Source organism: Cucurbita pepo, chromosome 8 (assembly GCF_057944985.1).
Source record: "Cucurbita pepo subsp. pepo isolate OVF chromosome 8, ASM5794498v1, whole genome shotgun sequence".
NCBI classification, from domain to species: domain Eukaryota; kingdom Viridiplantae; phylum Streptophyta; class Magnoliopsida; order Cucurbitales; family Cucurbitaceae; genus Cucurbita; species Cucurbita pepo.
The window spans coordinates 4,520,406-4,531,818 of record NC_141805.1 but is presented as its reverse complement, the minus strand read 5'-3'; the positions used below and the strand labels follow the sequence as shown (position 1 = coordinate 4,531,818).

Genomic DNA, 11,413 nt, shown 5'->3' with positions numbered 1-11,413 from the left:
GGACATAGGTTATCAAAGTTCATATCTTGTACCATATATCTTAGGGTGAGCGTCTTAGGGATCAAAATGAGAAACAAGAATAAGAACTAAGGACAAAAACTAAGAATTAAAGATAAGGACTAGAATATGGATCAAGATTCAAGTTCTCATAACTAACCTAGAACCTCATAGCTAAGATCCTAAAATTCAAAATCAAGATCCATTTAAGAAGTCTTGGAAGGTAAGAAGCCTTAGGCATAAGTTTCACACGACATCACAGAAAATGCATGAGACCCTGGATGTAGGTTCAAACTATGTCTCTCGAAACGCATGAAGCCTTGGACATAAATTCCAAAAACTAAGAACCAAGAATAAGGACTATAACATGGATCAAGATCCAAGTTCTCATCACTAAAAACCTAGAACCTCATACCTAAGATCCACACAAGAAGCCTTAAAGGCAGGTTTAAGACTACACCTCTTAGAGCATATGAAGCCTTGGACGTATGTATTCATACTATGCCACTTGGATCGTATTATGCTTTGGGCATATATTTTTAGACTACGTTGCTTGGAATGTATGAAGCTTTAGATGCAAGTTTCAGATTACACCGTTTGGAACGTAAGAAACCTTCAATGGTTCCTTACAACATCGCATAGAATACATGAAACCCTAGATGTAGGTTCAGACTACCTCACTTGAAATGCATGAAGTTTTGGATGTAGGTTCTAACTATGTCACTTAGAATGCATGAAGCCTTGGACCTAGGGTTTCAGGTTTATGTCTTGTGCCTTAAATTCGAGAGGGAACATCTCAGGGAACAAAGCAAAAAATATGAATAAGAACTACAAACCAATGATGAGAACTATTACATGAATCAAGATCCAAGTTATCTTAAGAATCCAGAACCTCAAAGCTAAGACCCTTAGATAAAAATCAAAATCCATATAAGAAGCCTTGGATGTAGGTTTCAGACTACGTCACTTAGAACATATGAAGCCTTGGATATAAATATTTAGACTATTCCGCTTGGAACTTATAAAGCTTTGGACATAAATTGTTAGACTACTTCGCTTGGAACGTATGAAACCTTGGACGCAAGTTTCAAAACGACACTGCTTGAAATGTAAAATAGCATTGGGTGTAGGTTTTAGACTGCATCTCATGAAACACGTGAAGTCCTAAATGTAGGTTCAAACTACCTCGCTTACAACACATGAAGCCTTAAACATAGGTTCAAACTGTGTCACTTGGAACATATGAAGTTTTAGACACAAGTAGTCAAGTTCATGATTATTTCTTAGGGAACAAAGCAAGAAAAAAGAACAAGTATTAAGGATAAAAACTAAGAACCAAGAATAAGGACTAGAACATGAATCAAATGAATCAAAATCCAAGTTCAACTTCTCAGAACTAAGAACTAAGAACCTAGAACGTGAGAGCTAATACCTTTATGTTTATTTCAAATCCAAGGTTAAGAACTTAAAATCAAGGACCTGTTCTTGGGCGAGCTCAAAAATAGAATCTAATCCAAGGGCCTAATTTCTCCATTTTGATCCAAGGGCCTAATTTCTCCATTTTGATTTTATGTTTTTATTTTTGTTCCTTATTTTGTAATTTAAACTACTTATGTATCAATTCTATTTGATATAATATAAATACATTATAACTCTTCACGCTTTTGATTTAGATTAGAATTTGAAATCTAAATTTGGTATCGGATGGTTTGGACATGGTCACGTTACTTGCTCCTCGCTTCTAAGAGTAAAGACTATCCCCCGCAGACTAACACAAGTCCTTCCAACATGTTTTGTTCTTACGCACATGCATCCTAAGAAAATTTCTAGGAGGTCACCCAACATATAACTTCTCCAAATTTAGTCATCCTATATTGCTCTCATTTGGACGTGTCCTCAATTTATTCATGTAACCCTCTCAATTTAGTCATCCTATATTGCATATTATGTTTTAAATTATTCTTTGAATCACTCTCATTTAGATGTGGCCTCGGTTTATTCATGTGTACCCCTCTTTTACTCAAGTGTGATATTGCATATTATGTTTTAAATTCTCTTTGTTTAATTAGCGAAAATTTTGACAACCTTTTTATGTCATCAAATCAACCCTAGTTGTAATCCATACTCATGAAAAGCTCAAAATTAAGAACGGAAAACGTCCATGACCTACTTCCCTAGTTGAAGCTGCCATTAAAGGAGTAAGAAGAGAGCTTGAAAATTTAATTCGCACCTACCCACGAATTCGTTCTATCTAACCTAATCCAATCATTTCATGGGAGTCCAAAGAATTCTTATTGTGAAGACCACGAAAGCCAATAAGCTGGAAGGAGTAATTGGAGATTTTATAATTTCAGGTGGGGGTAAGTTCCAATTTTCCCCCTCACATCCCAAATGGATGATTCCTTAAGATTTAAGGAACTAAGATACATATTTTTCATGAACAAACTCATTGTGTAAGGAAGTAAGGATCGAGCTGATACCAAGAATTCCCATTTTTGTGTTCGGGTTGACTTGCAACCTGAGGTTGATTCCAACATTGAATCTCCACACACAAATTTGTCCCTTCAAAATAATTTCTTAAACTTGAAGAAAAATAAGGAAGAAGCAATCATGACTTGAAACGGACCCAATTGTTCCAACTAATAAGAAGTAATAGTGGGTTTGCTCCCATGAGAAACTTGATTTTTTTAAGTTTCATGAAGAAATCAAGGAGAGAAACGCTCTTAAACGAGTTGGAGAGGCTGATTTTGAGGCGGTGGATCTATGTAGCACACATCTTCCTTTTTTAACCCGCCACACTAGTCTAATTTTAGACCTCCTCTTGATTTTTCTCAAAATTAATCATATGTTTTCATAACATCTTCGATGGTTCCAAAAACTAAACTTTCTAAGGAAGTTGCTAAAGAAAAATTGGAGTAATTCAAATATCTGAAGCTAGAGAATCGAGGTCCCTAACATCACCTTAGAGGTAAGTACACAATCTAAACTTTTCTTAAGAAATATCGTAAGAATCACTTGGAATTCAATATAAACCTCAAATGAAGTAAAACTTAAAGGATTATGGAAGAATGGAGTGAATTACAGCGAGTTAAGAACCTAAACCTAACTTGAGTGTTTTTCTTGAGATTCAAATAACGTTAAAGTAACCTTTTAAATAAACTTTGCTACCCATGAAATTTTAATGTTAGGTATACTATGACATGTTAAGGTTGTAGGTAAATTTTGGTGATCATTGGATTAGGAAAAGTAGCTAAATCAAGTTACGGTGTAAAATGACCATAATGCCTAAAAGATAACCTAACTTCGGTTCATAACTCAAATGACCTCTATATATCAAAAACATGCAAAATTTTAGAACGCGTGTCCCTACTGACTTTTTAAGATATTCCAAAACCCAAACACCCTCCAAATGACTGAAGATTGAAGCAATGTCTATATGGAAGGGATATGAAGGTTCACCAAGATTTTAAGAAGTTTGGATCAAGTATATAAAACCTGTTAGGGGCGTAAGTTAAGGCTTAAGAGAAAGGACTAAAACGGTCCTAATGATTAAGCTCAAGATTTATGCACTTCATTATAAGTTTTATATTATGCTTAGGGGTTAATCCTGGGTTTTCAAGTAAACATGAGTCTACTCTAAGTCAAGATAAACTACCAGTTAGTTTTGAGTAATCAAGATGCTACTTCACGATAAGCTTTATAATAGCTTTTAATTTAAGTAATCAGGTTACTACTTAAAATTACGACTAACTCTAGGTTGACTCTTTAATTTTAAGTAATTTGGATGTTATCACATGATAAGTTTTAGGATAACTCTGGATTTTTAATTAATTAGGTTGCTACCCTAAATTAAGATGAGTCGGAAGTAAGCTCTTAATTTTTAAGTAATCATAATACTATCTCATGGTAAAATTTAGAATAACACTTGATTTTTAAGTAATCAGACTTTTAATTTTTAAGTAGTCAGTATTGACTTGTTCATTAATCATAGGACCTCACAGGTCTCTCGGGGGTAGCGTCTAAGGCATAAGAACTCAAAACTCTGGACCAAGGTCTTCACTACAAAACTAGGTAAGGTTTTTTAGCACTAGTATAGACACCTTAGTGTTTTCTATTGAGCGCATTAGTTTTGATAAAAGGATATGATCTGGTCATGCAGGTATTTATTGAATATACAAAACTGATCAAGATAGAAATGAACGAGAGGTACGCTTCAAGAAAACAAAAATTCTCTCAAGTATAGGAGCCAAGAAAGACTGACCCTTCCTAATTTGTAATAGTCTAAATAAATTCTAAAAAGAGTAACAAGATAAACCCTTAAGTGAACTTAATGTTCTATATAGCGTTATACAAAACTCTCACGGTACGAGTCTTTGGTGTACGAAAATGTTTCCCTTGGACCCTGAATGTTATAGAATTTGTCTAGTGAATCATTCCAAGCACTAATAAGTTGCGCAAAAGGTGAGGATGCAGATGCGTATAGCCTAAAAGAAAAATAAAATTATATTAATGTAATACGTAGATGCCTAGAGTTTTCTAAATTATTTTTATTGTGTCCAATATCTTATTATTAAATTAAAATTTATGTCTCAAAATACTTCCCACTTATAATTTTTTTTTTTTTTTTTTTTTTTTGAAAGAAGGTAAGATAGGTCAATAAACACAATATAAAAAATTTAAGAATATACTATACACAAATTACTTTTGTAACGAATATAAATTTTTTACTTAACCTAAGGTCGCTAGTTTATACATATCATGAACATTTAATGCATAATGCTTCATTGGAAACTCTATAATAAAACCTGACCTTGTTCTTATATGTCGTTTCTATGGTTTTTGAAATAAAACAATGTATACTGAAATAACGTAAAGTAAAAATGTCATATACTAACTTATATGCTACTAAATGAAAATGTAACTAACCTATATTAATCTATACAAACCTATAGTCTAATAATTCAAATTATAAAATTACCTTAAGCATGTGTCACAGTCTCCTAATTGCAATGTTACCGTCAGTCGTACAAGAGAGCCTTGCCTTTACCTAAAAAATAAGAATAGCACGTCTTGAATATTTTAATAAATACTCAGTAAGCGACTTCCCATCAAGGTTAAATGTAAACACATACCATTTCATAGGTGGAACCTATCATAACAGTTTGTTTTCCTATTGTGGCTGTCCTAAATAGGCAACTTGGATGTGTACTTAATTTCCTTACACACGGTTCACACGTGCGAGTATAAACCCACAAGTCGGTTCACATACTTCCTAGACCCCTTTCTGGTGGGGCGAGCATTCTCTGATAGTTGTTGATGTCGGACACCCATTAGAAATAGCAACTGTCACGACAACATTATGATAAACATAATGATCATTCTCCAACCTCGTAGCATACACGTCTGTACTATCATGAAGGAGAAGGGATATCTCCCGATGCATGAGCACACAATAATGCATGAAGTCCCAACATTTTTTCATTTTCATTATTATTTAATACAACCCCGCTAGCGTCTTCCTTTATATCATATCATTTTGTCATATCATTTCTCATATTGTTTATCATATCATTTATTAAATCTTTCATGCATATGTCGGGGTTGTATTTCATGTTAGTTCGTCGTTTTGCATGTCAATCATATCATATCATTCATGTCGCACATATATCATATCATAACGTTTCCATGCTATCTGACTTAACACTCCACAACATGCACATATCATATCATACCATAAATCATAACAGTCATATAACATATCTCAAGCATGTCTTCAACATATCGTATCATAAACATAGTCGTGTGAAGGATAGTTTACTTACCCTCTATGGACATGTACTTGATGGCCATCGATTCCCACACGGGAATAGCTCTCCGTTGAACGTTACCAGGGAATAATGTGTCGTCGACGTACTCGTCGGAAATTTGATCTCCCTCCCTCCCTCCCTCCCTCTCGTTCTTTCTCCGCGTTTCTTTCTTACAAGTCGATTTGGGAGTCTGGCTAAAGGAGTTGAGGTCATTCAGCGCAGCGTGGGGGTTCGAGAAGCATGTGTACGAGTGAAGTGCGAGAATTTCAACGCTTCGCTAGAATTCTCGCACGCTTTCGAGCGTCCAAGTTTTTTTTTTTTTTTTTTTTTTTTTTTTTTTTTTTTTTTTTTTTTTTAACGTTGGCTGTTACACTATTAGATACATTTCAAATTCCACTGAGAGTCCAAATACTTCTAAAATAATTTCTTTTTAAGTCACTAACCAAATAGATAAACTTATAATTTAGGCAATAAAATAGCTTTCAATACAAAATTAACTATTCTTTAAAAGAAAAGTCGGTCAGTCCTGCAAATCCAATTAAAAATATTTATTATCACTCTAAAAATTAATATTTCAAAGTGTGTATTAATTATATTTATATATATATATATAAAAAAAAAAAAACAATTTCATTACAACAAAAGTATACATTAATTACAATTTCATTTCATCAGCAAATTTATTCTACAAAAATTTCTACAATATCTCAAATTCGTTACACAAATCCAAAACTTGAACAAAAAGAAAAATGATGAAAAATTCATCACATCTTTCTGTAATTAAAAAAAAAAGAAAAGTGATTAATTTCTCAGACGTTGCAGCTGAGTCCCCCAACCTCTGATCCTTTCATGATTCTCATCCTCTTGCATGATGAAATAAACATTCTGCATTTAATTCATCACCAAATCAAATAAGCTCATCAATTTTAAGTAATTCAAACACAGATCTGGAACTTCAAGTAATTATTACAACAACTTACTGCCATGGAACATCCCCCACCAGCATCCAATCTCCATCTTTATCTTCATAAGTTGGGGCATAATCCGATCCCTGATACCCTTCCCTTTCACTGTATGTCCCCATTCTGAACTTGAACATCTCCTCTAACCCCTTCACAAGTTCAGGGTACCCCTTGTACACACCCAAATCAACCTTCCTCAAATAAGGAGCTCCATCCATACTCACTTTCACATAAATCCCTCCGCCCTCCGCCGCCGTCGTTGCCTCCGTTTTCTTGGGTAGGAGTGTATTTTTCCTAAACGATCTAATCGGCGGCCACCCAACAACCTGAGACCTACAAAACCCAAATTGAGAATCAAAACAGAGCCTCAAAAACCATAACAAGAGTCAAAATCGAAACACGGCACATACTTGGGTGGAGGGGCAGAGTGATTCTGTAAATGTCTCTTGTTAGTTCGAAGCCCACAAGAAATGTCTGCAGAGCCGTCGATTCCTGGGAGGCCGAGGCGAAGCTCGGTGGCTTCGAGATTGAGATGGTTCTGAAATGAAAGCTGGGAATCCATTTTTTGGTTTGGGAGAGCAGAAAGGGGTTGGAAATGGAAGGGTGGCTTTATAGATAAGATGAAGAGAAGGAGATGTCGGTGGGAATGGGGGCAGAGAGCGGCAGAGGGAAAGGGGAGAGGGGACAGAGGAGGGGACAGGAAGCGCCGCCCAAATGGAACACAAATTGAAGGCTCAAAATGCGTTTAAGGGACAAAGCATTGCGCCATGTGAAGTGGGGGCCATACCCTTTTCAATTCTCATCCCGTCGCAATCCGGGTGCCTATTAATAATTTTAATTTTAAACATTTATATTCTTTCTAGAAGAAGTTAATTTGTAAAATTACATGGAAAAGATTAATATATATATATATATATATATATATATATATATATATATATATCGTGTTGACTAAGTCAAAGTTGAGTTTCTTATTTGGTTGTTGATGTGGGCGTGGGGTGGTTGAGTCCCAATGGTGTCAATTGGTTGGTTAGTAAATCAAAATGAATAGAATGTACCAAAACCAATGAACCAAAGGACCAGCCACTTCCGTCTCATTTTTCGTCCTTTCTTTCTTCTTTCTCATTATTGCTTTCAAATCTCCACCGACTTATTATTGTTGGATGAAACTCTCATCGACTAATAAATACTATCTCCATTGTAGAACATACATTTTATTTGTTGGTATAAATAGTAACTTTTAATTATTGTAAGTCTTTTTTAGTCATTTTATGATCAGGGTCACTCTCATCTAGATGTGGTATTCGTTAAAATTTGAGTTTTAGGGTTTGTGGGTATCACACATTTTATATTTTTTAAATTATATAAATATAGTTTGAGAGAAAAGAAGAAGAAAGAAAGGAAAATCCATTTGAAAAAGTGAAAGAAAGATTTTTTTTGAATTATATTTTTTTATTTTTTTTAAATCAACTTAACGTGTTATTTTAATAATTTCAAGTTGTTGAGTTGGTGACTCAAATAATCATAATAGAGATTCACGTCATAATTGAGTTGTAAGGTTTACAAAAAAATTTTATTATTTATAATTCATATTATATTAATAACTAAAACCTCAAATATCATCGCTAACATCAGTTACCAAATGTTCTTAATCTAATAATATTCTTTTAAAAGTAAAGTAACATCAGTTACAAATGTCAGGTAGGATTGGGTGGATTGTAACTTTATTTTTTAATTTACAAACAGAAATTAAAATAAAATAATGAAGAATTTCTTTTAAATATATGTCTCAATTTTTAAAAGATAATTAGAATGTTTATAAATTTTAAATAATATTTTTATTATATACAAAAATAAAAGCTTAAAAACTCGAATGACAGGAAAGTGAGTTTCATCAAAGTCCCGTAGCGGAAGTGTGGTGGGCCCATAACCCATAGGTCCCAAGATCGAAAACTGACTCTAATAACGAGAATATTTACTGAAACCAGTTCTGTATTTATGAATATAATATATTTATTTTTGTTAAAATGGTAAATATAAATATTTATAATACACGAGTAACTATCCTTAACAATTTAGAATATAATTTAATCGGTTTAGACATATACTATAGATTAAGAGGTCACATGTTTAAATCTATACACTCACATGTTTATGAATCAATGAAATATTTTAAAATTTTATGAACTTATTAAACGTAATTCTAAACTCGGATTCCTTTGAATTCCCACATCTTTTTTCTGGTGTTGCGTTTGAAGGAACATCATGGCCTCTCTTGGGTTTTCTTAATCACGGCCATAGTTCGTGTGTTTGATCAAGTCTATCGTTTTTTCTTTCAACGATTATTGGTTCAAAGTTATGTTGTAATATAAATTACGAACACTGTGTAATGTTTATCAAAATCGTGTTAGGTACTTGAGCTATCTATACATTAGTAATTGTATTTAGAATATCTACTTATCATTAATTAATCATCTTCAAATCATATAAAGTACTTACATAACAAAAGTAGAACGACGAGATATAAATGAGCTATTGTTGTCCTAACTCTTTAATGGTGAGTACATAGGGCGGTGCCTAACTCTTTTGTCTCTATAAGGCTACTAAATCAGGCACACGAGCCTAAATGCTATATTATTATATTACCTACCGACATTATATAATCAAGAGATTATAATATGTTGTATTGATAAAATTGGAAATAACTAATTATCATGTACTAACCAAAACTAATGTGAGATGGTCAAAATGGAAACATGGACCTAGGCCAAAATGGAGAAAAAGTTGACCTAGCTTCGTGCCCAATTGACCACACCCTAGGATCTATATGGGTCATGGGAAAATCATACATACCTTGGCCCAAAAGCTCAAGAGATTATGACGAACTTTGGTTAGAGATGTCCATAGAGTGAGACGAAAGATGAGAAAACTATCTTGATTTCTTTGTATTCATATAAAAGATTTCCATTATGTAATATAATTTCTATTAAAAAATCTAATCGACATATATTTCGTAAGGAAAAAAAATATACCTATAATATTAAACACAATGGATAAAACTTCAAAATTCAATAGTATAATATAGTTTTCAAAATTCTATTAAAAAAATATATTTATTTCTCTGCATGTGATTGTCCAACCTCATTAATAAATTTTTGGACCAAAATGCAACCTAACCCATCAACGTCCCCTACTCAAAGTCGATCTCCACCACTTCGATTCAACTCCTTTCAATCTAATCCAAAAGAGAAAGTGAAACATAAACTCGTATAAATAGATAATTATGACTTTAATAGAGTTAAGTCCAAGTTCTGTACACATTTTCTCAATCTCTAACTTAAGCATCAAAACGAGTACAACAATTTTCACTATTTTTACAAGTTACGCGTTTGTCTCGTTCAACAAATTTACCATGTTCAACCATTTCCAACTTTGAAAATCACATTTTTCATCCTTCCCAATGTGATATCAAACTCATCCAGACGCCATATGCACAAATTATTTCCAAATAATTTAACTCATACAAGACCTCAGCTACTTTCTTACACAAAATCAATGCCAAAACTACGGCTACCTGCACATATGACGACATTCCACCCATCAAAATTAATATCATCAACAACAATAATAATAATAATAATAATAATAATAACAAAGAACAAACAGCTGGGCTTATAAATGAAATAAGCTAAGGAAGTGAAAAGAACACAACATAGAGACAAAAAAATTAAGTGGGAAACTTTGTCTTGGGTGCATTAATATCCATAGGGTATCCTCTCATTAAATTTTTTGTAGTGTCTTATAACTTTATAACTTAAAACAAATATCTTTCAATTATGGTCCTCACCATTGCGTCCACATGATTCATCCCCTACTTTTGGACCATGTCCCTATGCTCCATTATAAAAAATAATTGATGAATCTCGTCACTCCACCTCCGTCTAGTAACCATTTCGTTTCTTATTTTTTAATTTTAAAAAATAGTACATCTCGTCACTGACGAAAAATATATCTAATATGTACTTAAACTTTTAACTTCACGTCTAATAGGTCTCTCTGTCATATACCACACTTATTAAAATTAACAAATTTATTATATATTATTGAGTATAATACGAAAAGAATTAAAAATGAAATAATTTGAATTTAATTTGTAAAATTGAGGTAATTTGATCTTAGGATGAAATTTGGAGGTGTGGGGGCAGAGATTGAGAACGGCGGGAACACGTACGGTGTGTTGGACCATCGTCCACGTGTGGTACTGCTGACGCGGAAACGTGGGGCCCTGTCCACTGTCCAGAGGATGTAAGAGGCTGTTTGGTTGGATTGCGTTGTCAGCGGCTTTCAAAGTCCTCACCTGCCAAACACGCCACCTGTTGTCTTAACGCTGTGCCACGTATCTGCAGCCATTACCATTCGTATATATTTATTTTTTTAAAAAAAAAGATTTTATTTTTTACCACTCGCCGACGCCGTTTTACCCGTTTGCAACCACGTTCCGTTGCGTGTCCAATTTGACTTCCTTCATTGTGTGGGCCATGAAATACATAATTGATCTCAAATTCCTATTTTATTTCCATATTATTTATCTTTCTATTTCTTTTTTTTTTTAAATAAATTTTTCTAATTTATTTACGGTTACATTAT

The 11,413-nt window shown here is 33.4% G+C and overlaps 1 protein-coding gene across 1 annotated transcript; it reads right to left on the bottom strand.

Annotated features, from left to right (window-relative positions):
- Positions 1-6,449: 6,449 nt before the first annotated feature.
- Positions 6,450-7,484, bottom strand: LOC111800244 (auxin-induced protein 22B). The gene is made up of 3 exons (XM_023683846.2): positions 7,177-7,484; positions 6,785-7,099; positions 6,450-6,689 (listed from the first exon to the last, which is right to left on the bottom strand). Exons 1-3 carry the CDS (start codon positions 7,326-7,328, stop codon positions 6,614-6,616), a joined length of 543 nt encoding a protein of 180 aa, XP_023539614.2. The 5' UTR covers positions 7,329-7,484; the 3' UTR covers positions 6,450-6,613.
- Between the last annotated feature and the right edge of the window lie 3,929 nt (positions 7,485-11,413).

Coding starts and splice junctions, on each gene's coding strand:
- LOC111800244 (XM_023683846.2), bottom strand. CDS start 7,328: ATGGATTCCCAGCTTTCATTTCAGAACCATCTCAATCTCGAAGCCACC. Junction 7,100..7,176: donor CACTCTGCCCCTCCACCCAA/GTATGTGCCGTG, acceptor TGGGTTTTGTAG/GTCTCAGGTTGTTGGGTGGC. Junction 6,690..6,784: donor GTGGGGGATGTTCCATGGCA/GTAAGTTGTTGT, acceptor AATTAAATGCAG/AATGTTTATTTCATCATGCA.